This window comes from Cygnus atratus, chromosome 2 (assembly GCF_013377495.2).
Source record: "Cygnus atratus isolate AKBS03 ecotype Queensland, Australia chromosome 2, CAtr_DNAZoo_HiC_assembly, whole genome shotgun sequence".
Lineage (NCBI taxonomy): Eukaryota > Metazoa > Chordata > Aves > Anseriformes > Anatidae > Cygnus > Cygnus atratus.
This window is the reverse complement of record NC_066363.1, coordinates 43,649,208-43,676,743: the sequence shown is the minus strand read 5'-3', so window position 1 is coordinate 43,676,743 and position 27,536 is coordinate 43,649,208. Positions and strand designations below refer to the sequence as shown.

The following is a 27,536-nucleotide window of genomic DNA, read 5'->3' as shown; positions in this document are numbered from 1 at the left end:
TACTTACCGCAGTGTAGGGAAGCTATGGGAAGCATACCAGGCTTCAAAAAGACAATAATAATAATAATAAAAAATCATAAAGTTCATCATACTCTTTTCACATTACAGCAGGTTGTTTACAAATTTGTTGTTTACAAAGTGTTTAGACTTTTTTTGAAAGCTTTTGAGAAACTCAAGTGTAAACCTGTAAGTTTTTTTTTAGTGAAATTATTCTGTTTAGGAAGACATTATGCTTAAAATAGTTTACTTAAGAAGGAGCATCTCAGGATCTTGAATTTTCTGGACTGCATCTAGCTCGCTGTTATAATTGAGCATTTTAGCAAAACAAACCACCTTTTATCACTCTGTGACTTTACAATGTGATATCTTTCATATCTGTAACCAGGTTATAAATTTCTTGTGATCATACAGTGTTGCACTAGCCTCCTCGTGTGCTCTGAGCTGGCTGGGTTATTGTTTGCCTGTATTAGAGAAGAGAAGATGACCACTGTGTTACGTGCTGCATAGATGCCCAGTCCAAAGTGCCTTCTTTGAAAAGCTTTCTTCAGGAATTTAATCTAGAAATTGTTGCATTAAAGAAAAATCCACATTGTTTCATGAACCTTGTAGTAATTAAGCCAATATATTTTGGGGGTCAGTGAGCTGGTACAGGAACACTGCAGTTAATGTGATGGATCGTGTGGTAACTGTGATCAGCGTTGACATTCTGTAATTGTGGCCGCATATGAGGTTCATTTGAATCGCTGAAGGAGTTGGACTTTGATTTATCTCTCACCATGATTAGAGCTTGAACTTTAGCTGTGAGATTGAATTTGCGTGCTTCATAAACCTATTAAACAGTGATCTTTTTGTTTTCAAAGCATGTGATCTTCAAATAGCAGTTTCTTAGATTATGTAAAAAACATCAGATTTAGCAAAATAGACTATCAGAGAAGGGGAGGAAGAGAGATGTAATAAGAAGACAATCATGGAATAACCTTCATGTTTAGCTTAAAAATCCCACTCTAGAAACACATATAAAAAGAGAGTGTATTTCTGCCCCCCTGCCCTGCCTGGCCCTCCAGCCCCTTCTTCACATTGGTTGGAGTTTGGGTGGAATAGCTGGCACATGATATCATCTTTCTTTATTTTCTAGGAAGCTGGTTTTTAGGGTGCTGCAAGCTTTTGAGAATATAAAAAGACCTTTCTCTTGCATCAGTCTGGCAAGAGGATTGGTAGGTTATTTCTGCTTCATCCGCCTTTTAGGATCATAAGCCTGTGGTTGTACTGAAAATAGAAAGAATCGAAAATGAGATTTTTAAGAGAGGTAAGACAGTTCAACACATGGCAACCGTTATTCAGCATGGACTCCCACGGGTAATTGAACTGTGGGTTTATATTGATAGATCTTGCACCTGCAGGAGAAAGGGATACTAAGCAACTCTGTTCTTGTTAACTGAGTTTTCTGTCTGGTAGAATATATCCTTTCTGCTATATCTTGCCAAAGGGTATAGAAGGGAAGAAGTGTGATGCTGCGTTATTGAAGAAAAATTGCAATGTCTTAACCAAAGTAATTAGATGGTGTGGATCTTCTCTGTAATTGAGTGAAAGCTTGATATTTGGGAGTTGGATGTGAGTACTTTACATTATTTGGCAATAAGAGATTTGCAATCTTGTGTTTAAAATCAGCTTTGTGTGACCATAACTTGTTTTTTTTTAGGGTATCTGATCAGTAGACAAACTTGTAGAAATAAAACAATACCACTTCCAGATGTCCAGAGGGTTGACACAATTCTCAAATTATTCTTGAGATAAGATATATAAACTCTGGCTCTTTAGACATAAGCTGTATATATACATAAGTCAGTACGTTAAAGAGAAGGTCCAGAATTAATTTGAGTTTTGTCTCAAATGTGTATGATTATAGTTACAGGTATGATTATTTCAAAGACACTCCCAAATGTGGTGTGGTACATGAAGGTGTTTTCTTACCTTAAGGAATGGTAAGTATGAGAGAGGCCCATCATGTGCATGTATAATTTACTAAAGGCTGTAAAAACAGAATTTTTAAACACCTTTTTCTTTAAGTTATAGGAAGGATTTTGGGAAGCTTGCCAGTTTATTTAAAGAACAGCCTGCTCATACAATGTTTTTATCTGCTCTACAAGCGTGCATTTTATCTTTGTCTGGTTGGTTCAAATCTAGAAACAGATTAACTTTCTCCCTGACAGCTGGTATTCATATCTGATAGTAAATAAGTATTCTAAGTTGCATCCTATGGTAACGCCTGTAAACTTCCAAGTCACCTTATTTTTTAAAAATAATTCCTTACCAATGCTTGAGAAACGAAGAATGTTTGTTCTTAAACTGCGATTAGATGTTTCATGTAGGAAAGGAAGATGGATGCTGTATCTTCTGTGGGTGTCTCAGGTCATGTACCTAGGAAAGAAAATCCAAGTCTAAATTAGTAGCAGAGAAGGAAGTAGAATTTTCATGTTTCCTTATGAATACTTCCAGAAAGTACGAGTCACTATTACACCTACTATGAACCTACTACTTCAAGAGACTATTTTCTCTAACATAGTCTTGACGTTTTCACAGGTCGCATCATAACATTAACATTCATTTCTTGTTCTTTACATTTAGTCACTATATCAACCTGTAGGAATTTAACAGCTATGTAGTGATATTTCCTATGACATCAGATGTTTTTGCACCTTTACAGATGATGAGTCAAGTTGAGGGACAACAGAAGAATCTTGTACAAGCCATTGAAGCTCTCCCAAGTTCTGGACCACTTTCTGCCTTGGATCAGGACTTGCTGCTTTTAAAAGCTACCTCTGCTGCCACCCTGAGCTGCCTTGGAGAATGCCTGACTCTATTACAGCAAAGCATGCATCAAGTGGGCCAGCACCATAACAGGACACTGTCGTCAGGTGAGCACAAGTGCTCTTGGGTATTTTTTTATGTGTCTTAGGGTTTTTTTGTTATGATACTGAAGAAGGCAAAATGAACCCTTCCTCAAAGAGGAAGTGAGCAGTTGGATTGAGCAGCTTGTAAGCTTTTGCAGCATCAAGTATCAGCATTTTTCTCTTAGCCTAAAAAAAGCTGCAAAATGTTGAAATTGGAAAAGAGGAGAAAAAGGTGTTGTCCTAAGTCTTCACAGGGAAATCAGGTTTTGAAGACAGCAAGACAGGGAGGGGGGGAAAAAAGTGGCATGGAGAACAGATAGATAAGCCTGTGCTCTTAATGACAGCGCAGAACCTGCTTCGTATTTTTATGTAGAGATTGAAATCACAATACAGATGTGTTTGATAAAACGCAATGTTATAGTGAAAAATCATATTTCTAGATTTTTACATAGAAAGATCGATCCTGCTGAGGTAGATTTATTCCAGTCAGCGGTTTTCTTTAAGTCTGGGAAGAGATCTCCATGTTTCTATTAAAAAAAAAAAAATTGGCGGCAAATTTTTATGAGCCTAAAAAGTCAAAACTGTGTGATTCTGCATTGCAGGCATGAACCTCCCAGTCCTCATGCAGCTCAATTTTTTTAATTCACATAGTTCCAGGACTCTATCAGTAATATAGGAAGTTAGACCTTTCTGAAAGGATGGTCATTGTTTTCCCAGGGACAAACTGCACCGCCTAGTTTAAGCACAGGAGCAGGACGTGATATAAGAGGAGGAGGAGGAGCAGCAGTGAAAATGGGGTGGCTTTTCTGGAAATGGGGTGGCTTTTTATGTTTTTTGTAGGTAAATCAACAACAAAATCCAGCTTCAAGTAGGCCCTTAAAAAAGAACAAAACACAAAGAAAAAAAAACACACACAAAACTACCCAAAACCAAGAAGACAAAACATTCTTACTTGCAGAAAGTTTATTACAGGGCAGGATATGCCCTCTGGGCTGCTGAGACAACTGAGTAAGAAAAATCCTTCTGATGAATTTCCACTGTGGGGAAGATAGAAATGTGAAAGGGTCAGTTGAAAAGTAGGGAAATGACATTAAAAGGGCCCTTAGGAAGAAAAAAAAAAAAAGAAACAAAAAACTACCAACCAACCAACAAACAAACCCACTACCACCACCACCACTAACAAAAAAAACAAACCAAAAAACAGTTAAAAACTTTGATGTCTATACTATGGCATATTGTGACTTCCCTAATCCAGATTCTGATATATTTCAGAGAGTAAATGAACAACAACAACAAAATTCTGTATTCTGGTTTTAATTTAGAAAATGCAGAAAACTTGCACATATCTAAATAGTAATGATAAAGTGCCTTTAATTGAATTCTTTGATATAATGTCATTTCAAAAGAGAATGGGTTGGATCAAAGATGAAAAGCATCCTTCAAAGAAAAGTCACTTTCCAGTTTCAAAGTCCCTGGAGGTTGTTTTTCATGTCCATGTGATCTAAGTGAGCTGTCAGAGATAGATGACTTGAGTCGTACATGCCCTTGAATCTCTGTCCAAGTAATCTTCTGTTAAATCAGTGCTGTGTTTTGACTCGATAATGATTTTTGCAGATCTGTGCACAATAGCAGGGAAAAACAAATATAACACTAGTGCTTGCTTAAAGGGGTTCCTTTTTTTTTTTAATCCCTTCTCCCTCTCCTAAAAAATGTTGAAAGCCACTATCATAAAGTACTTAATAAAATTTAATAAGTGTTCTTGTTTGTTTGTTTTCCCTTTAGACTTTAAAGTTGTACGAGAATTCTTTCAGGAACTGAAATTCTGTAGCACTTGTTCATATCAGCATCTTCAGTGTAACTGTGAGAACCCGAATACAAACAGTTAATCCTTCAGTGTGTAGGTGTGCTTATTTGGTATGTAATTTAGAGAGAGGGAGACAGGGAGAGAGGGGGGGAACTAAAAGCTGCTGAAATATTTAGACTATTCTCCCTCAAAAATCTGTGAAATTATTACTTTTTTTCCTTTTCTTTTCCCCAGGACTTGTTATGCAACACAGTTGCCTGAAAGAACCTGGCCTGAAAGTCTTGATTACTGATTTTCCTACACAGTTAATCTTGTTCAGGCGTACTTTGATGGACTTAACGTTTCTGCTGAGTCGGTAGAGTTTCAGAGTCATCAAAGCTGCATAAAGTCATACCTAATCAGACTAATGCCTTTAAGTAATCTAGCAAACTAACTCTGAGAGATGATATATTTCATTTTGATTCTGTGTCCTCCAGGTGAATTTTTTTAATTGCATTTCCAGAAGGAGCAACCAAACGGTGACCTTTATTGTCACCTCTTGATACTGTCAGGTGAAAATGACTCGTTAGGTTAAAAGCCATATGTTCATCTGATAGAAAGTCTAAATCATCTTTCCAGGGTGATGTGGTGGCCTGGTTCAATATATTGCCAAATGTTTCCATCCAAGTGCCATCATTACCTGCTACATAGTGTCCAAGATTCTAGTTGAATAAATCCTGTGGGAAGGCAATGGGGGCAGGATCCTCAGGCTGTTGCACAGACAGACAAGGTAGGAATTTGATAACATACATACCTCTAGCCTACAGTTCATGAAGGTGGTCCAACAAAGCAGAGCAGCACTCCCTTGTAGAGTGAGAGAAATAAGCAATGACTTAACTTTCTTAAATTTAACTTACCTTTGACTTCACCTTCCTTCAGAATCAAATGCTCATGCTATTATGTCCCAAATACCAAGAACTGCCAGAAGAGTAGATAGTATCTACTTTCTCAGTACCTTTACACTGCTTCTGTTCTTGAAGTCGTTATGGCCAGTTGTGCATGGATTGTTAACTTTTTCTCTGTGCACCGTAGGCCTTGTCATCTGAATGCTTCTACAGCAACGACTTAAAGTAGCTGAGAGTTTCTGACAATACTTAGAGAATGCACTTGCAAAGATAGTTATTAAATAGCTACTATTTTAAACAGATTTGTAGACTGTAACTGTTTTTAAAAAATAAAAAAATTCTCCTTTCTTTTGAGGTAACTTTTTATTGTTTTGTTTTCCAGTAGTGTGAATAGATAGATCTGATCAAGTATCTAGGATTGTGTAGGTCTTGACTTTAAATATTTTATGACATGGTTTGGCGTGAAATAGTTTAAGACGTGCTTTTGAGCTCTTCATGTTTCTCACAAGTTGTCAGTCTCATACCTCGAGTCTACAAGCGGTTATGAAGATTAAACTGAAATCTTCAATCTTTTTTTGAAGGGTAGTCAACACATGTTTTATTCCCACAGTAAAGATTCAAGGAAAGTTTTTTTGTGATTCGCTTTTTGTTAGTGCTCGATTTTGGAAGTGCATCAACAAGAACAGCCAGTGAAGCAAAAATTCTGTCTGTGTTTCTACTTTGGAGTAAAACAATGTCAAATTCATATCTAGCTGTCTCCATTAGAAGTATATGCATTGATCTCTGGCTAAATTCTTTGTAATTTTTTTCCTTATTTGAAAATGTGCTGGAGAAGGATATTAGCTGAAAGTATTGGTTACATACAGCGCGAGGTGAAAATGAGGGATTGCATCTATACTTATGAGTTTCATTGGGGTTTGGGATTTTTTTTTTGTAGGAGGAAGAAGCATTTCAAAGATTTTTCAGTTGGCCAAGGATGTCACCTAGTAGTGTAGTGTGTAGTATTTGCTAATCAGCATTAGCAAATGCTCATGTGCCTTGCAAGAGGATCAGATTTATTTGGCATGCAGACAGGAAGCAGGTGGCTTTTTAAATAAAAATGCAGTGGAGAAACCTTGTCTCTATGTAAAGCTTTAAAACTTTTGGTGTTACTTTTTCCCTTGTGTAGCCTTTGGCAGAAGAGTGTCTCTAAAGCCTGTTGACTGCTATGGTTAATGTCCTTCCTCCTGTCCCAAACTGAGAATGCAGCAAACTCAAGTAATTTGTTTTAAAGCAGATTTATCACCTTATGCTGTGTTTTAGGTCTGCTTTTTATTTTAATGTCTTGGCAAATAGAATCCTGTCTTGCATTCAGCAGCCTGTGCAGATAAATCCTTTATTTAAACTGTTTCACATCAGACATTCATTTACTGAATAAATGATGTCCCAGACAGAAATTCCCTCGTATATTTTTAATTTACACATACCACTTTTCTGAAGTGTGTAATAGAAGTTTCTTTTTTCTTTTTTTTTTTCTTTGAGGAGTTATTTCTAGTTTACCTTTAAAAGACAACAACAACAAAAACACACGATCATCCTCACTACGTATTTTCTGAGGTTCATTTGGGTGTGCAAATGCTGCTTTTTAAATTTTTTTCTTCCATGGCGAGAAGTAGACTGAAAATGATTCTGGAGTCCTGGGTGGGGGGAGGGGGGGATGTATTTGAACTTTATTTTACCAGATTCTCTGGTGCCTCCTTTTGAGAAAATAAATGTACAGGAAAGAAAATCTAGATGCTTTTAACGTGGAGATAAATGACAAATAGAAATTCTTCCGTAGTACAGACGGCAAGAGGAGAGAAAATTGTGCAGGGGAGTCCTCTTTCTTGCTCAGTGCCTGCCACCCCCAACTCCCCCCAGAATGTCTGGGGGCAGGAAAGGATGAGGAAAGAAGATGGGAGAAAAAAATCGTTATTACCTTTGTAACATACTGAATTCCACAGTCAGGTTCCCCTTAAATGCATCAGCACTAGATTTGCTTCTGTTGAGACCAACCAAAACAGTTTGCTGCTTTATGTATATGCTAATACATGATTCCTTATATGCTCTTCTTTTTTTTGAAAGACAGCATTATTTTCTAGTCCTTGCCCAGCATTTGCAAATACAATATTGTTCTTCTAATCTGAAAAACAGATGTGCAGCTTGCTGTTGCTCGTTGAGCCTGCTGTAAGATTCAGTAGAGTGACAAAGCTGTTGCATGTGTCCCTGGCCATGGAAGGAATACACATCTAATTTTGGCCTCTCCTTGAGGGCTAATGTTGAATTGTTAAGGGAATGTTTGTTACAGTGTATTGTAAGAGTTTTAGCAATAGATGTTAGGTTACAATTGTGCTGGGAAAAAATGTGGAGTTTTTTTTTTTTTTTAGTCTATAAGCCAACACCAGAGGACTTAAAAATAGAAAGGTTTTGTTGTAGAATTAAGGTAGGTGTTAAGCATGTTTCATGCATCAGTTATAGGAAAACATAGTTTGAAGGTACACTAGATACCTAGGAAACTGGAATCAAAGAAAGAAAATGGTCTACACTGCTTAACTGAAAAAATCTACTCCAAACCTCCCCTTTGGGGATAATTTCCCTTCCTTCTGCTTTGTGCAACTGTGAAGGGGAAACCCATTTTTCCTGAGGGCACTTGAGTAGGATGCTCTCTGTTGTGCCATCTGAAATAGATGTTTTTTTTTTGAACTGTAGCATTGCTATAGGGAAAGGAGAGCAGGTTGTGGCTGGGTGCTGTACTTAGCTTGTGTAGAAGTGTTCTCTGTCTTGTTGGGGTTTATCTGCTGCCTGTTCATTGCAGTAGAAATTGGTGTCAAGGGGCTGGAAGACAGCTCATTTTTGGGTACTTTCTATGAGAGCTACAGTTTTGTGTATACATATACACTGAACTTCCAGGGAAATTAGGCCTAGTTTTTCTCCCTTGGAACCGTATAACCAACATCATGCAGGTGGCAGAGATCTGGTTGTTTTTACTAATAGTGTATTTGGTACATCCTTTCCAATTTCTGCATAGTTTACTACAGAAACAGATGTTTTATTTTAATTGGTGTGGTGCTTTTTATAGTCATAAAGCAAATAATAAAGTAGCATTTGTGAATGTCTTTCTGGAGAACTTCTTTAGAATGATGGAATGCATCAAAGAAGAATTGAATTTACCTTTCTGTCTGCTGTCTTAGGCTAGGACTGAGAACAAAACAAAAATCTTACTTAAAAGCAGACAGTGACAGCAGTTTCTTCCCATTCTTAATGAACATTGAAGATTAAACTTTCTTTCTCATACTATATTTTTTCTTTTATTTTTTTCATGAAGTCTTTAGAAGAATGGTAATGAACTAGTGATAGAAAATCTAGTACACCATAAAGCGGTGAAGATGGCAATTCTGTTAGGGTGGATCATGTTATTTACAGATACCTGCTTAGGCTGGGGAAAGGAGGATAAATTCCAATAAAATACTTTGATTCAATAAGTAGATAACAACTACTTATACTATTTTGTGGCAAGTGTAATTTCTACTAGCGCACATAAGACCATTTCTGTCATACAACTGATATGTGAGTGGAGTAGGAGTTGTGTTTTTGTGTCTTCTCAATTTCTCTGCGTAGAGGATTTATTCTGATCTTAACTTGATTTGAAGATTATTTCTAATGAATTCTCTCTTCACACTTTGCTTTTGTTTGGGAAGTAGGGGACTATATTGGGTATATGGCAACTCCCTTTGGATGAAACGAGAATGCAGATTTGCAGATTAAAGATTGTCAGATATTCCCTGATGGTACTTTGGAACTAGGCTTGGAATTTTTTCAACTTGTTTGGAGAGCTGACTTTTAATTTAGGTTTCTGTGGTATATGACTGTTTTTTACTGCATATGTCTGTTCTGCGGAGTAGTCTGGTTTCAGGCAGGCAGACTGTAATACAATGATTTTTCTCACATGAAGAGATGTTTGGGAAACAGATGTGGTTTATCCTTTGGACCTTAACTCTTAGCCATCCTCGTGGTGTTGGCTAGATCCTAAGGTATAGTTAAGATCTGCTTAAAAAACTGATTAAGCTGACAAGGTATACTCTTCTGCAAGAGATAGCACTGCCCCTGGGACAGAAGGAAAAACACGCTTGCATAGTTCTAACAGATTCTATTTCTGTGAGAGGGTTTAAAACGTGGGGAGAAAAATGAAGTAAATAGCCTTTTTACTAGGTGTGTTTGTACTGAAGAGCAAAACTGATGTAGTGTTTTTTAAAAATATATGTAAATGATGGCTAAGTAAATGTTCACACTTGCAAATTTCCTCTGAAGCAAGGTGTTTATTCAAATGGCTTTTTCTTGTGGCTATTTACAGAAATGAATTTATTAAAAAAATAATTAAAAAGTAAAGGCCAAATAGATTGTGTGTGAAGAGAGAAAACAGATAGCCCAAGGAAATGAGTGGATGATGTATTTTCAAAGAGTTGCATAAAGAGCAGTAAGTTCAATTTTTTTTAGTTTCTCTGTAATAGGAAAATAATGATAATAATTCACTTTTCAGCTATTTGACAGGGAGAAACAGAAAAATAGACCAAGATAACTTACTGCAAAGTAATGAAGAATGAGAAGCATAGGTATGCTCCATAAAACTCTTTATTGAAGTGAAACAAGTTTATTTTCTGTTTTTTTTTTTGTTCCCTCTCTGAAATCTGTATTAATTAACACCAGAAAGACAGAAATAAAAGAAAAAAGTTTTAGCAATGTACAGCCTTGTGAATTCCACTCCAAGGAACAAACTTCTTTATTTGAAGTTTTCTAACTTAGTTTTATCCTTAAATGCTGAAGGTATGCTTCCTTCCTCCCATGCAGAGTGACAGTTCATTTTGGATCTGCCAGAAAAATCTTCAGATTATCCTCTGAATCAGACCTTGTTTTGAGGGATCTGTGGTTATCCTTTTTTCCTAATTGTTCAAGACCTAAAGAGCAAGCAAAGAGCAGCTATGAGCACAGTCACAGAACTCTTCATTTCTTGCCACATATACTGATATCATGTGTAGATTTAATTTCACTTTTGGAATGGGATAAGATGTTGGCTTCATGATATGTAAGACCAATGTGTATGGCCAGTCAAAGAGACTATTTTCTCTCTTGTGGTTTGCACAACTCAGTCTGGACTTTAAAACATCTACTGGCATAGTCCTCAGAGTTACTGTAACCCAAAAGCCTTTGCAGTATGTAAAAGTAAAGGCCTGATATGAGGGCCACAGAGATGATGTTCTTTCCTCAGTGGGAAATTTGAGTCATTGTGTGAAATAGATATTAAAAAAAAAAAAAGGAAAAGATGTGTTTTCTCCATTTTCTTCGATCTTTGAAAATCATTTTACATTATTTGCTTATTTAAAGGTTGGTGCCACACAATCACACTAAGCAAGGAGACCTGAAGCCTTATCATGCCATCATAATTTAGTGCCATTTTAGCTGAGAGGAATGTTCTGTAATTATTTTATCTTTGGAATTTAGTAAGATTTCAGCTATAGGATTTGTGACCTATATTTAATAATACAAATATTAAGATATTATAACAGTACACAGCATTATCTCACTGGATCAAACCATTTATCTTAATTAGGAGGCAACCTCTGTTAACCACTGGTGATAAAGAAGGAGAAATTGCACGTTCTTTAATGTAAATAGTGTTCATTGGGATCATCACAAAATGTTGGCAGTGATGAGAGAAAGAGATTCTCCTGGTGGCACTAATTGTGTTTTCATATACATATCATGGTAATGACTGAAAAGCTGCAATTTTCTTATCCAGATCTCTGCATTTTATAACAGCATGTAATTAATAGCTGAAATTTAAGCCCTATGCTGAGGGCTACTGATTTGAATGGTGATACTATGTTTAGAGCAGTGAGGAAGGAACTGTGCCTTCCTAGCTGATCGTTTTTTCTGTTATCTTCCCTAAATACTGGCCTGTCCTGGGAATCAGGTGTCCCCAGAAATAGAGGTAGTTCTGATGTCTAGTTCTGTTTGATTCTTATTTAATGTGTATCTTCCTAATGAGAACTGTTCTGAACTGTGGTCTTGGTACAGGTAAAACATTTTAGCACTTAATCTAGGAAGGGCTTTAGTTCTAGTACACTCAGAAATAAAGTACAGCTGCTAAGTGAAACTCTGATTTCAGGCAGAGTAAATGGGAGGAGTGGACAGGATATTACCTGAATTAGTCCTTGGACTGGGGTTTGATGCAAAAACTAAATGGTTAGGCACTCTTCTTCTGGTACCAATCTATGTTTATAAGAAATGGTAAATATCTTCACTGTATTAGATGCAGGAATGTTGACTTGGATAACTTCTTAACTATTAAAACACTGGGTGGAGTATACTTGCTTGTTTTAATCAACAAGGTGTGTCAGTCTGTATAATCTTTACGTGTAATTCTGTCTGGTAGGAATAATATAAAATCTTCCTTCGTTGACTCAAAAAAAAAAAAAATATTGGCATAGAAGATGCTGGAGTATTTTTGTTACCGAAGTAAAGCTGAGCATGGGAACAGAAAACAGGTTCATTAATATGAATAGAATGATGAGAGGAGTGGGAAAAAAAAAATCTTTAATCTGCTTCTTGTAAGTTGAGATCTGTTTTCTGCTTCAGAAGGTATCCTGGGATGGCCTGGGCCCAAGTCACATTCCACAGAGCAACTGAAAAATGGTGCCCTCAGCTCCTTATCATCTGCTAGTGCCAACATTACGTGGGCAATAGTACCATCTGCAACCCAAGATGGACAGACACTACAGCCAAATACTGAGGTAAGCAGGCCATTTCTATTGTATCTGAGACTTGACATTGATTAGATGCAAACCACGTGCGACAGTGGATGCTTGTATTAATACAGCTTACTGTACTTTCTCTTTATGGTACCCTATTTGTTTGGAATAGTTGTTTAAATGCTGTCTTGTGCAAAAGCGCACACTGAAAACCAGAAAAAAATGTTTACATATTACTCTGTGCTTTTGCTTCTCTGAGGTACTTTGGAGACAGACAGTGGACTGTGGCAAGCATATAATCTCCTTCTCAATTTTAGAACCCATTAACAGTCTGTCAGTATACATACCTATCTTCTTGGTGATAGGAAGAGCTGCTTGTTTTTTATGCTGGTTTGAGACAGATAGGAGACATTATGACCACAAGATTTGCTTGCTACTACTTCTTCCATGTTGCTGAGTGCTCTTGTATGCCTCTGGGCACAGCTGATTATTCTCTGAGTTGAAGAGTACTGCATTGCTTTCTGACCCCTTTTTCTGTTAAGTGATTATGGGCAAAACTTGTCCACGTCATCCTGCACCAGCCTGTTGATTTGTGCTTTTGTGGCATTTACTTGGTAAAGGGCAGTTCTGAAGCATCGACTCTTTGAGGAGGCTCATAGCTACATATCAGGCATCTGATGCACAGACAGTCTCTCACCATGCCAAACGTCTCCAGCTTCTACTGTCTGCTTCTGGATACCAGTGCTGCCCACCAGGAAAACACTTCACACTGAGACTTCACAGATTGTTGGGCACCTGGAGCACATGAGACCTGGAGAACTGGAAAGACGTTTTTGAGAGAGCTGAAGAAACCCTTTACTACAAGTGAATGCTCTTTGGCAATTGGAATGGCTTAAATTAAAATATATTGCCTTTAACAAAATGTGTAATGGCTGGGGAGATCAATAAAGCTGTTTGGTTTTCCAGTTCTTTTGTAGTATCTTGAGTTGACTGTAGTTCAAAAGATCCTGGGCTAAACTAGATTTCTTTTAATATCACTTGTTACTTTGGTACTCTTCCAGGTTTGTCCTTAGACAGTAATTTCAAATTCTGTTACAATGTCCAATACTCTCAATGTTTAAATTAATTATATTTGTTTCTTACTAGGAGGTTGTATCATTTCTTTTTCATATAAGTCAAATGCAATTCTTTGTCTTCTTAAGACAAGCAGATATTTAAGAATACTGTTTTGAAAGTTACTTCTTTACTCACTGATAAGTGGCAATTTGTTTCATTAGATTTAATTTTTTTTAGAGGACCATTTTGCAGTTGAGCTGAGCCATTTATGACTTGTTTTCAATTACTGTCTATCTATCTATATTTTCAGTCTCAGCTCCTCCCCTTCTTTTGTCGATGGGAGATAATCAGTTACGCTTGCTTTGCTCATGGAACTCATAATTTATTGAGAAGGGAGTACCCTTGGAGAGATGAATATAATAAGCAAGGGAGCATAACACTGTTTTTAGTACAGAATACTCAGTGCTTTGTGGGACATCTTCCTGAAATCAGCAGCTTGCATTTGGATCCTCTGGGGCATTAGCCCTTAAAAATAGGAAAGATTTTTAGGTTATATAAAGCTCACCTGAGGATTGTGTTTTTGGCGCAAGCAATAGGTAGCATCTGGATTTGCACACGTAAATTTTGTTATGGAAGTACAATTTGTTAAGCAGAAATTTGGTTTTGCACCAGAAAATAGCTTGAATCAGGATTCATTACTGGAAGCTTTTCCCAAAGCTATATCCATTCCACAGAGTCTTTGTGTGCTTCATGCCATCCAAGATTGATACTGTTGACTCAGAAATTGAAGTGTTCTTTCAAAAGTATCAGATGGATTTTCAATTTTGATCAGGATACCAGTGTGCTATTGGAAGACTGAAGCACAAAACTGGACTTGTGGAAGAGGTGAACAGTTGCATCTAATGTAAGTTAGGGCTTTTGTTGTTTTCATGTTCAGCTTCAGGTCTAGCAAGCTGTCATGCCCTGTTATGGTTATACCTTTTTGGATTGCTGGGGTCAGATCTTTGCCTGGGAGAAGAGATCAAGTTTTTCTAGAATGCTGCAGGTTTTCTGCTCAGCTGTATAACCTGAGCAAAGTGTCAAAGAGGGGGCTGGAGCTTCCTGGTGCTGTGACTAGAGAATGGAGGGTTGGAGAAGAACAGGCTTTGTAGAAGAGAAAAATCTTTTGAGCAATTGTTATCTTGCTAAGGATGCTATCTGACCCAGACAGTCACCCAGGAGATGGTGTCTGACTTTTTAAAATATAATTTTCTAAGCTATCAAAAGTGTTCTGCTTAACACTTTTTAAAAAATTCCACGTCCATTTCAGCATATTTTCAAATATATTCTGTCCTGTCGTGTCTGAGTAAGAGTGGCACTAAGTACCCAGTTTACATTCAAAGGTATAAAAAGCAGTGACTGTGCTAGTTACTTAGTATGTGAAATTATACATAAAAGCAACTGCAAATCACCATATTCCACTTATTTCCTGGTCCAGATACATCCTTGTTAGTAATGGCAGTGACATAAGTAGAGAATGAGATAATGCGTCTAGATGTCATTGTCAAGAAACTCGTGATGTTGAAGACCCTGAATTTTTTTTTGTTTATCTGGTAGTTGCTTTTAGGTGTGGAAGGAAAAAAAAAAAAAAGAGGAATCCACAAGTGTCATTCAAACGATGCTCAGTTCTCTCAATGATTTTCTTCAAAAAGAAAGGAAAACAACAACAACAACAAAAAACCAACACCCCACACCAAAACAAAACAAATTGTTGTTCTTTTGTGTTTTCTTTGTTTTAATCCCTGGCTGGTCCTCATCTCTGTATAAGTTGATAGTGTGTAAATGGGGCTAGCTTGCAAAATATCCCTTCTAGGAGAAGTGATCCTTAATTTTAAAGAAGTCATGGCAAGAGAATGCTGGTTCCTCTTTCAGTGCTATCAAAACTAATTCTGGTTTCTTCTTTGACTGTGCCTAGACTTTTTTTTTTTTATAGAATTCTGTACTTTTTATGGTATCTGACCATGACTCTGTCCCTTAGAAGCTATACCCCAAAAAAATGGGAGAGAGCTTTTTGGCTGACATTCAGCATAATATATTAGATGTACCAACTAAACAAATTGTGAATTGACCTGCAGTCTGAAATAGGAAACACCATTAAGCTGCGGCCCTTGACGAACAACCAACTTGGCTACTTCTCTTCTAGAACGTTACTTATAAGGAAATGATCATTTTAGGTTTGTGGATCAGGAGTGATCTTAAGAGGAAAACAGAGATGTTTGTTGTGTTGGAGGGGGTACTATTGGGAATCTTCCCTGATATAGGAGGCTGCTGCTGGCAGCAGTTTCCTGGCAACGTGGCCAAGTTGCTGAATGTGTTTAGTGATGGTTATGTTAATTCTCAGCACAGCATGTAGAGGCTTTGTAGCACTGCATTAAGAAACATCATTAACAAACCAATGACTTGTTTTTTTCTGTGTTTTTTTATATCTTTATGAAGAAAGCATGGATCTTTAGAATACCCCTCTAGAATAACAAGGCACACCTGATGCAATTTTGCTTTAATACATAAGCATTCTTGAGGGGTATAAGTTCAAGAGTTGAGTTTTGATACCATATATAACTGAAGTAAAACATTTATTTTTAGTTGGTCACACAATTAGGGTTTCAGGTTGGAATTTCTCCCCTGGTGAAATAATGTAGCAGCTAAAGAGTCTTATTTTTAAACAATGTGTTGGTGTTTACTTGCTTTTGTTATTAAGGGTGTTTCTTGCATCTAAGTATAGGGATATCATTTGAGATATTGCTTAAACTAACTGAAAAAATAAAAGATCTTGTAGCAGAAATGATTTTCATGTGTATTTCCTTGCCTATTTTATCATCTCCTTTGTTACTGTTGGTGTTACTGGTTTTTCTTCCCAAATGAGAATTGCATTTTTGGGTTGTGATATGGGACAGCATTAGCTTAAAGCCTGACATCTTAACTGGAGAAAGTAACCGCTGACAGTGAAGTGCAGATATCTTTCATTTTTCATGCTTTCATACTTCCAATCTTTAAGTTTTTATTTAGTTTACACTTTTGGATGTTTTTGGTCAGTCCACCTGAAGCATCAGGCACAAGTAGGAATAAAGGCTGATCTGAACAGAGCTATTCTACATCGGGTGTGAGATGACTCAAAATATATTTAGTGCATACCTTGATGAACCTGGTTGGACTTTTTGATTTAAGCTATAATTTCAAGGTATTATATAGGATTTTTCCTGTAAAGCAGAACATGACAAGTAGGCCTGTGTACGCTCTTCAGAATGGTGATGTGAACTTGATCCTTGTTCAGTCTGCAACGAACAATGACCTGCTTCCTTCATGTAATGGTTTACAATTCTGTAATTTCTTTCTCAAAGGCTTGAAATTGATTAGTTTTGAAATACTGGGTCTCATAATAAATTCAATTGTAATAACTTTGTGCTTTAGTAGAATAAAGTTGTGAATCACTTCCATGTGAGCACTACTCTTCCAGTTCCACTAATTGTCATCGTGGGTGTCAGAATTCCCCTCTTGAGCAAACAAAATGTGACTGCAGGTCAAATACTTCCCCTGACAGCCAAATACAAATGGGAAAGAGGCTGTTCGTATGGGAGACCTGAGAGGGAAGGAGTAATTTTCTTTTGATCTAACAGTTTGGTTAAGAATTATTACAAAAATCATGCTGTAGCTACATCTGCAATTTAGCTCTCTTGATGTGATTTTTATGCCTTAACTTGCCATGCCAGCTGATTCCTACCATCCTGTGGATATGGCATCTCTGCAGTCTCTCTGCTTTCCTGTCCCTAACTTTCTCTTGCTTGTGTGCGTGAGAACTGTATGCATGTTCCATACTGAAGTGTCTTTTTAATAGGATTGAAGTTTTAGCTCTCTAGGATCGAGGCTTAGCTCTGATTATCTAACCAGGTTTTAACTGTGATAGTGATTGTCAGTCCAGCACAAGTGCAGTCAACTCTAGATCATTAAGGGTATTTCTGTCCCCTATATGATCTGAACTTTAATATTTTCAGCTGTAAGAAGGAACCGTGCTATTTGCACAGGAGGCACTGAACTGTTTTGTTCTTAGTTCTTAAAAGATTGTGTTTTTGTCCAATCTCTTCATGTAATAGTCTCTTTCAGGCTGAAGTTGTTTTCTATCTTTAAATTAGTATGGATCCTAATACAATGATATGTCATCCTCTACAGAGCCCTTTAGCCTTTAGAGCCATTACAGAATGTGCTAGAGGTGCTAAGAAATAATTTCAAGTGTTTCTGTAATTTTAGAAACTAAGCTAGATGCAAGAAGTGATCTCTAATTCAATATTATCTTTTCTATAGATATTTGTCTCTTGGTCTTGGCAGACTTGTCCAAGACGCTGTTTCCTAGTGTAATTTCTTCCTAGTGTTTCCTAGTTCCTTTTTGTCCTTGACATAAATGTGTGTAATTAATGTTGGGAGATCAGCTTAGCAATGAGCATACAGTGTTAGCCACAAATAATGGAAAGTAATGCAGTAATGGAAAGAAAACAGATCAGGGTAGGAAAGTAATATTTGTAGTATTACAGAGTCCCTTTTCATTGTTTGATACTGACATTACAGGATTTCTGAGCGTGTTCTGCTTTTTGCCTTCTGCGTGATTAAGTACTTTTTGGGCTGAAGAGCACGGTAAATGGCCTGTAATGATTTGAATAGATAAATTTAACCTCTGGGCAAAGATGTTACCAGTTAATCCATTCACTATCAGACCATCTGAAAAATGAACTCTGAGATAATCAATTGAAAATTTCCAGGGAAGATATATTTAGGGATTAAATGTACAATTATACTAAAAGTAGAATTAAATGACCGTAAGCCTGCTACAGCAGCACTGATAGACAATGACTAAGATAATCTAACTAATCTTGATTTTTTTGGGGGGTAGCTTTCTGGAATAGTTACTGTGTCAGCAAACAATCTCTAGTAAAATCTTTTATGTAAATAGTAGGTGCAAATTAATCTCCTGTGGAAGCCCTTCCATTTTTGTTGTATCAGTCCAACACCCAAAATGCATGTATTCTATCTAAAATCTGTAAGATATATTTAAGAGTAATATTCTACTTAAAATAAAAAGAAACTAATACAAAATTTACATCTAATTTGATTAAACATGAGGCTCTGATTCATTTGGCATTCCATAATTACCAGTGAATTTCAATGAAAATTAATCATTGGAATATAAAGAAATCAGGTTCCCTTGCAGTAAAGTTTAAAAATTGAGTTAAAAAGGATTGATTGTTTATTCTGCTTATTATAAAACTTGTGCCCTCTGCAAAACTAGCTCCAAAGCCAGTATTAATTTTATTTCAAGATTGTGCACTAATTGATTTGTTGTGTGCTAATTGATTTGCTTTGTGCTGTCAGTTTTTTCTTAGCACGTTTATATAGGTGTACTTGGTCACACTGTCTATTAGTAAGCTTACCCAGCTCATTAAGGCTATCAGTAACTTAATTAGACTTCAGTAAGTTGGGTTAAGCTCTTTTACAAAGAGTATTTGTCTCAGGTTGGAATTGCTTTATGTTGCTAAGTGCAGCATCATCCAAACTGGCCTCAGCTGTTTCATCTGGTCTTGTTAGAAAAACATAGGGGTTTTCTGCCTGCGATGATGGGCTGTGGCGATTCTACCCACCTGTGGTTTCAGGTGGGAAGGCTTCTCTAGCAGTCATGCAGTTCAAACAGCTGTTCGAAGCAAACGTATTCAGACCAGGTTGCTCAGGGTCATGTCCAGCCAAGTCTTGAAACCCTCCAAAGGGGTGGAGGTCCTGTAACCTGTCTGCATAGCCTTTTGCAGTATTTGGCCATCCTCGTGGTAATTTTTTATTTCCAGTGTCTAACTGGAATTTCCTGTGCTTCAGCTTGTCTGTTGCTTGTCATCCTATTGCTGTGCACCTCTGAGAAGAGTCATGCTCTGTCTTGGGACCTCCCTGCATTTTCTAAGTTTATAAATGGATGTAGTGTGAAAGCATACTAGAAAGAATATAAATCCTTCTTTGGCTTTTGACTTTTTTTTATGGTATTGTTTATAAGTCATAAGCTGTAAAGGCAGTGATTTCCAACTATCAAATAGGAGACCTGCATTCTGATGACCAGTGACTGCTTGCTCTGGAGTCTGAACAAGTACCTGAGCATTTCTCTGGTCAAAGCAGAACATTAAAGCATTAGGGATTCTATCGATGTGAGTGAAGGTTCATTTGAGTGTGCTGCCTTTCCTTACTAACATGCTGTATGGGATGGTGGGTGACTAACACTACCTGCTGAGTCCCTTACCAAAAAGTGTTTGTCTTTCCCTTCTTTGTTGGGAGTGAGAGGCACGCTGCTCCTAGTTCTTCAGGTTTCTCCCCAAGGATCTCAGTCTAGAGAGGGATACCTCCTAATACAGAAGGAAGTCTAGAGAGTAAAATCTACCATGCTTTCCTCCATGTTCCTCCTTTACCAGCCTGCAGCTCAGTGCAGTCTTCTGTCCTTAGTTCCCCAAAAGTCACAGGTGTACGTGACTTTCAGACCCCTCACAGTCTCTAAAGTTTTGCCTGGCTGGTGCTGGGAGTCTGTCCTGCCACACTGCAGTCTGCAAGCTTGTAAATGGTAACTTATTTTGAGTAGTGTCCGATGCTGTATTTATAGTCATCTTGCTTCTAAAAATTTGATTCTCTGTTTTGAGAGTATTTTCTGGGAAGCTTTTCTTCACTAATAACTCTCTAGCATTAGAAATAGGTTTTGTTGGAATTCTTTATTTTGTGATACTGTATTATTTTTCTTGTGTTTTTAGATTAGCATAAAATTCACTATGGTTTACACTAGCCTTCACATTTTTTTGCCTCTATTTAGGACAAGTCAGTGGGGCTTTTCTCTTTGAACATTTTCTTTTTTTGTTCTTCATGTTGCTGTTTTCCTCTTTTCTGATGATACCAGTGATGAAAAATATTTATTTGCAGTTCTTGCAGAATTTATGCAGTACTACAAAGTCCTCTGGTGTTCTAGGTTTCACATTAAACAGTGTTGTAATTCAGTGGCTCTCATTTAATGAGAGATGCTCACAAGATGCATGGACTGGTGCTGATACTTAATCTTTTTCTGTGAAGTCTGTGCTTAGGAATGAGCTGCTTTTCAGCTGCTTTTCAGTACTGACTGCTTTTGGTTTATGAAAGTGAAGATAAGCAAGAGGAATTTCCTTATGAAGATATGTTCATATAGGGAAAAAAGGTGTCCAACAAACATGATTTAGTGCATAACAACGTTACAGTGCTGTAGGTAACCCAACTGAGAATCCCTGTGTTTAAAAGAATGTTGACTCACTGATGATTATTTTATTCTGAAGAAAACATAATCGCTTCCATAGTTTGTTTCTAGTATATTTTTCTGAAGGCTTACACAGGCTATAATGCAGCATAGATGTAGATTGCCTGTATTTCACATTACACAAATTTTTTCATAACAACAAACCAAAGCTTTTTATTCTTAAATCTCTGTTATCTGGTCCTCTCTACTGTTATATTGTTACATTTACCACCCAAATATGGTCACAGGTCAGAGTTGAAACAATTCTTCAGAGTAGGAAAGGAAAGTTTTCTGAGTTTGTTCTTTGTGTATAAAAAGACCTCTGTTCCCAGAGATTCTGAAAAAATAAAGGGTGTGTGTGTTAGTGAAGCTGTCATAATAGTGAATATCCAGATAATGTTGTTGCTTTCAGATGCCTGGCAGATTGCTTTTGCTGGGAAGGAAAAAGATTACAGACCTATTTGTCACCTAAGATACAGGTTTTGTGATTATTCCCACTGCTTGCATCATCTGTATGTCAGCTTGTCTACATTTACTAGGTATTAGTATCAAGATGCATTTCTGCAAAATGGACTTCACATACTTCTTTCATAGTGAAGGATCTCCTAAAATGAGCAAGGTATTACTTGAGTCAGAAAATGACTGCTATTACTGGTTGCATCTAAAATCTCATGGGATAGAGAGGTTGTCCACATTGCCAAACTGCCATCCTTGCACTTATCCCTAGCCAGAGAGATTTTCAGAACATCCAATGTTTGTAGTCTATGCTAATGAGAGCAAACACAAAATACATAAAAATTATCCATATACAAAAAAATTAGATATTTTAATTGATAGTCCTGTTTTGAAGAATGTTATTTTCTCTGGATATTTGAATTACCATTCACAAATAACAGCTTTGGTAAGAAATTAATTTCTGGGCTCTTTGTAGACATTATTAACTGATGCAAACTTTTTCTACCAAATATTCTGTGGTTTTGCTTATCAGTGATGAACTGTATATCCAGGATAATATAAATGTTCAGCCATCTCTCTCACGCTCCAAAACCAGATGCAGCAGTTACATATCCAGATAGGTACGTGTGGATTATTTTTCTTGGTATCTGTAGTTTAGGTAAGTAGAAAATATACCTATTATATCCTTTTTCCTTCATGCAGTAGGAAGAAGGAGAAATCAACTGTCTTGCTGATGGGATCTGTATGTAGATGACTAGCAAAGCAAAAAGAAAGATATTTTTTCTTGCCATACTGTTAGATATAAATTATAGCATGCTTACTTTTTAGTAATAAAATCCTTCTCATTTGATTATCATCCTCTGGTACTTATATTCATATTTTAGACATTATCTTAACTCTGATTTCCATTCATCGATATTAAATCTAAGCTATAACAATTGAATGCTAGGAAAAGTGGTTTGTTCCCCCCCCTCCACTTGAGGTGGTAGACTTTTAGTATATTAATAGTATGGAAAAATTTTCCCAGCAATTAAAGCAAAAGCTGGTGACAAATGTAGTAGATGGGACAGCTGCTATGAAATATTCAGAATAGATGAAGAAAATCAGCTGAGCCTCACCTGTTTTTGCTGCTTTTCAGAGACCTTTTTGAGGATGAAATTGAGGTGTATGAGCTGCAATAAGTTCTGCTTTCTAAAGTCCCCATTTAAGATCTGCTTTGTATCTACGTTTGTTAAGCCACTTTTTAAATAAGTAAGTAAATAAATAAAAATGCTTGACTACTGGGAACCCTTAAGTTTTCTTGAAAGTCACTGGAACTTTGATATCCAGTGTCAGAATATGGGATGTTGGTGCATTTGAAGCTTTATCTTTGATCTACTCTTTCTTTGCAATGATCAGTCAAAAGGTTACCAGGAGCAAAATGTAAATAAGGTGTAAGTATGATGGAGGCCGAGGCTGAAGCAATGAATAACCTGAGTTCACCCTAGCACTGCTTTTCCAACCCTCTTCTTTCCCCTCTTGTGCATTTACGTTGTGTAATGGTGTGGTGGTAACTGTTGTGACAAGTATTTTCTATTTTGTTTTATTTGGAGTGTTCTTGAAGGGGAGAAAAGCCTATTTAAAGAGATGCGGGAGCTTGCTGGATATATTTAAAAAAAAAAAAAAGTGTTGGTACCTTATGGGTAAGCTTAAACGTGTTAATCTGTAAATTACGATGCATTTGGAAGTTAGAGAAGTGCTTAGATGATAGTGATTTCTGTCTTTATCATGGGTTTGAAGTAAATGCATTGTTTGTTTCAAGATTTAGGTTAATGTCAACTGAAATTTTCTATTTGATACCTGTTCATTTCAGTGTTTTATATGGGAATTACTCTTTTCACAGCATGTTAATATGCTAGTCTGTATATAAAATAGTTTAATAAATACAACTTACTGGACAAGCTAAATCAAATTGAAATCACTGCCAGTAATGGATGGTGGTGCAGTAAGCTCACATTTTTTCTATCAGGTGCATGCCACAGCTGGTAGTAAATGCAATTAAATATTTCAAAGGTGTACGTGCTGGAAAAAGACATGTGACACATGCAGTTTTGTACAGTTTGTCAATTCTGATACAGTGACAAGCTCTGCAAGAAGCCAACAGCTCATTATTTATTACCACTTTGGGGGGATTGTTAATGTATTTACTGTACAAAGAGGATTCTAATTCTGGGGTTGAGATGAGTGAACATTGTCTGGAGCCAATTTGTCACATTAGTGTAAATATTCTAAAACTCTCTGGCCTTACACAGAGCTATATTTAATCTTACACCCACAGAAAACCTGTTCGCAATCTCACAAGTTACACAAATGCAAATGTAAATGATACTTGTAAACCTATATCATTTTGAAGGGAGTCTGAAAATTAAAATGAAGCCTTTGACTTTTATGTGCACTAGTAGAGCTAATTGTAATCGGATGACTCTACAGAAAATTTAGCATTACTTGCCTAGTCTGAGAATGCTAATTCTGTTTAATGTTGATTCTGAACAAGCCCTGCAACTAACTTATTCCACCTTTCTCTCAATGCAGAAGTGTTTTGTACAGTGTTACTCTCTAGTATCATTTGGCAATTCTTTTGAATATAGAAAGACTTAAGGGCTACTTCTGTTGCAATATTGTGAAATCGTCTTTTTATCCAGATGTTTTAAGCTTATAAGAGTCATTCTCTTGCTCCTGACTACAGTTCTTGTACTATATGAAAGCTTTTCTATGTCTTAATAAAAATTCTTAAAATACTTTGATCCAGTTATACGCGGAATTGCCTTATGAGTCCTGTACACGTCCTCAGTGCATTCATGTCAGGATACATATGGTCTCTGTTTATTATGATGGCGGAGTGCTTACTGCTGTGATGGAGGAAAGGCTGAGTTATGCCATGTCTTCTTTGCCTCAGTCCTTACTCTTAAGATCAGCCATCAGGAATCCCAGGCCTCTGAGAAGGTACTAAGGAAAGAAGACGTACCTTTGGTGAGAAGGACCAGGAGCACTTAAACTGAACGTATATAAATATGCAGGGCCTCCCAGGGTACACCTATGAGCATGGAGGGAGCTGGCCAATGTAATTGCAGGGTCACTGTCTATAATCTTCGAAGGGTCATGGTGACTGGGAGAGGATCATGAAGACTGGAAGAAAGTAAATGTCACTCCTTCTTTGAGAAGGGCAAGAAGGAACATCTGGGGAACTGCAGGGTGGTCAGTCTCACCTCAGTCCCTGGGAAGATGGTGGAATAACTAACCCTGGAAACCATTTCCAAAGACAAAAAGATGACCAGGAGTAGTCAGCATGGATTTACAAATTTGCATGCTTTATCAATATGATAACCTTCTACAACAAGGTGACTGGCTTGCTGGATGTGGGGAGAGCAGTGGATATTGTTTACCTTCAACTTAGTAAGATTTTTGACCCTATCTTCCATAACATCCTTATAAACAAACTGACAGGGTATGGATTAAGTGAGGTGGAACAAAAACTGGCTGAAGGGCCAGGCTGAGAGGGCTGTGATCAGTGGCATGAAGTCCAGCTGGAGGCCAATCAGTAATGCCATGTGGCAATGTTCACCACTGAAGCCAATGCTGTTCCACATCTTCGTTAATGGCCTGGATGACGGGGCAGAGTGCACCCTCAGCAAGTTCGCAGATACAAAACTTGAAGGAGTGGCTGATACACCAGAGTCCTGCTGCATTGAAATGGACCTTCACAGGCTGAATGGAGAGGAATCTCATCAAGTTCAACACAGGGAAATGCAAGGTCACACATCTGGACTGACAGCCTCCTGCGCTGAGTTAGGAGGTGCGTTGCTAGCAGGTCGAGGGAAGTGACCCCTTTCCCCCTGCTCAGCACTGACAAGGCCATGTCTGCAGTGCTGTGTCCAGCTCTGGGCTCCCCACTACACGAAGGACGTGGCCTTTCTGGAGCAAGTCCAGTGCTGGGCCACAACAGTGGTTAAGGGACTGGAGCATCCTTCACATCATGAGGAGCAGAGAGAGCTGGGACTGCTCAGCCTGGAGAAGAGAAAGGTCAGGGGATCTCATCAACAACTATAAGTACCTGATGGGCTGGTGTGAAGAAGGAGGAGCTGGACTCTCCTCATTCGTGTCCAATGACAGGACAAGAGGCAGCGGGCATGAGAAAGACTGTGAACATCAGAAAGCACTTCTTTAACGTCAAGGGGTTCAGACAGTTGCACAGGTTGCCCAGAGGTGTGGGGTCTCCGCATCCTTGGAGATACTCAAAACCCAGCTGGACACAGACCTGGGCAACCAGCTCTAGCCGGCTCTGCTTGTGCGGGGCTTTCTGACCTAAATGATGCAGTGGCTCTGCACGTTTTGTTTTCTCCAATCTCTCCCCCGCTACGCTTCCCAAAAAAATGAGATAAGACTGTGCTTGACAGTCCTGTTGCATGATACAGTGTGTGAAGCATGTTGGAAACTGAGCCCCGAGCCTTAGAACTGAACTAATTATCTAAAATTGATTTGCAGCACAACAGTTAAAATTTGAAAAAATAGGAATGTGTGGAAGAGGCTTTGGAAGAAGAGAGGGAGTTTTGCCCTTTGACAGAAACATAGCTTTTAACTCTGTGATTCTATCCCAGGTTCGTACAAGTGTCTTTTTCCTGAGGAATTTTCAGAAATGCAGCGTTTCCTTCAGAAGCAGTTACTTTCCCGTACAGATTTCATCCGTTAACAAAGAATCATCATGTTGTCTGATAAAGACCACTGACGAGAACATCAGTTTCTTATCCCAGCAGATGACCTTTCTAAATTAATTGATCCCAGTTCTAACGAAGCAACTTGTTTATAATAGATCACTTCTAGAGTGTGTTTTCATGTCTTCTGCTTTTAAACTCTGAAGTAGGAAGCTTAAATCCTTAAGAGGTATTTCTGGAAATGGTCTGCTGTTTTCATTCAGGTTTTCCTGAAGAATCTTGGTACTTCAGCCCACTATTGGAAACGTGTTGATTAAAATGGTTTTAAATATAGGCTGCCCTTTGGTGCTTGCTGGTAAGAGGTTCAGTATTTGATTCTCAGGGTTAGCCCCCAAGCCCAGCTCTGTTGTTTGTTCCCAGGCTGAGCTGCACAGCTCAATAGCTTTTACTTTAGGCACTGACCACACGGGAATGGAGCCGATCACTGCTTTCCTAGTTCAGCTTTGCAATTCTATTTTACAAGGGGGAAAAAAATCAGTTGTATGTCTAATAATTCAGAAAAGCTGCCATTAAAGGATAATAGCTCAGTGTAATCTTTTGCATTCTACTGGGTGCTTACGCGTAGGTTTATACTACACTGCATACTATTTTCTGTTCAAAGAAAAAGAAATAAAAGCCTGGTTGCACTTTTGTGGCATTTTAAAGATACAGTAGCTTTGTATTTTGTGGCTGCATGTCCTAACACCCTATATCGTGCTTACATGGTGGTGTGTGTTTTTGTTGTTGTTTTGTTTGAAGAAAGTTTGCATTTCTTGAAAAACAAATTTCTGTTTTCTATACCCTTAGAAGGTAAATCAGTAATTACCTAGAACAGCAAATGGAAAGAGGAAAATATGTAAAGGATATTGCTTACTGAAGGTGACTGCCATTCAGCTACGGTGACGTAAATTTTAACCTGCTACTTAAATTCTTATTTCCTTGGAAAGTGAGAAAGGATGCAGACAACTGATGTCATTCTGCACGCACTGGAGCTCACTAGTGTGTTGAAAGCTCTCTCAGTAATGAGTAGAGCACTGGGATTTTCAGTGCCCTTGCACATCTTAAAATAGCTAAGATAATTAAAACTATAGTCTTTATTGCAGAATGGTCATTAAACACGCTTGATCCCAATATTGCATTGTACTTATTATCCTCCCTGATGAGCAGCAAGTCTGTCATTTAAAACAATGCAAAAACCTCTTTCCTGAGCAGCCAGACTGCTTCTAGAGCTGCTCCCTCCCGCTGTGTTCGTTTTGTCCAGGAGCAACCAGGGGCAGTTGTTTTGTTAGGAGCACTTTGAAAGGCACAGAAAGGTAATACCTGCTTTAGCAGGCAGGAAAGAAGGGTTTCTGTCCCTGGCTGAATGTGCAGTCTTCAGAAGCAAAAGAAAATTATCTGTATTTTTCGGTCTGTATCCTAGTTGATGTGTAGATTGTTTATTTTCTGATGCTGTTAATACTAGAGGTTACTTAGCTGTTATATGTTAACTTTAAAGCTTGTTACCTGCTAGCACTTTGTCTCTCTCTCTCTCTCTCTCTCTCTCTCTCTCTCTTTATCCCTCATTCCGCCCCCAGTCCAACCCTGGAGAACAGCCCACCGGGATATCCTTTGGGAAACAGCAGCAACGTTTTCCCCATTGGAGCTG

At 37.8% G+C, this 27,536-nt stretch overlaps 1 protein-coding gene across 1 annotated transcript in view; it reads left to right on the top strand.

Annotated features, from left to right (window-relative positions):
• Positions 1-27,536, top strand: part of OSBPL10 (oxysterol binding protein like 10) — a 116,000-nt gene that overhangs the window by 62,987 nt on the left and 25,477 nt on the right. The window contains exons 5-6 of the mRNA XM_035549662.2: positions 2,705-2,915; positions 12,231-12,385. Of these exons, the coding sequence (XP_035405555.1) occupies positions 2,705-2,915; positions 12,231-12,385 (366 nt within the window). The remainder of the gene's footprint in view (positions 1-2,704; positions 2,916-12,230; positions 12,386-27,536) is intronic.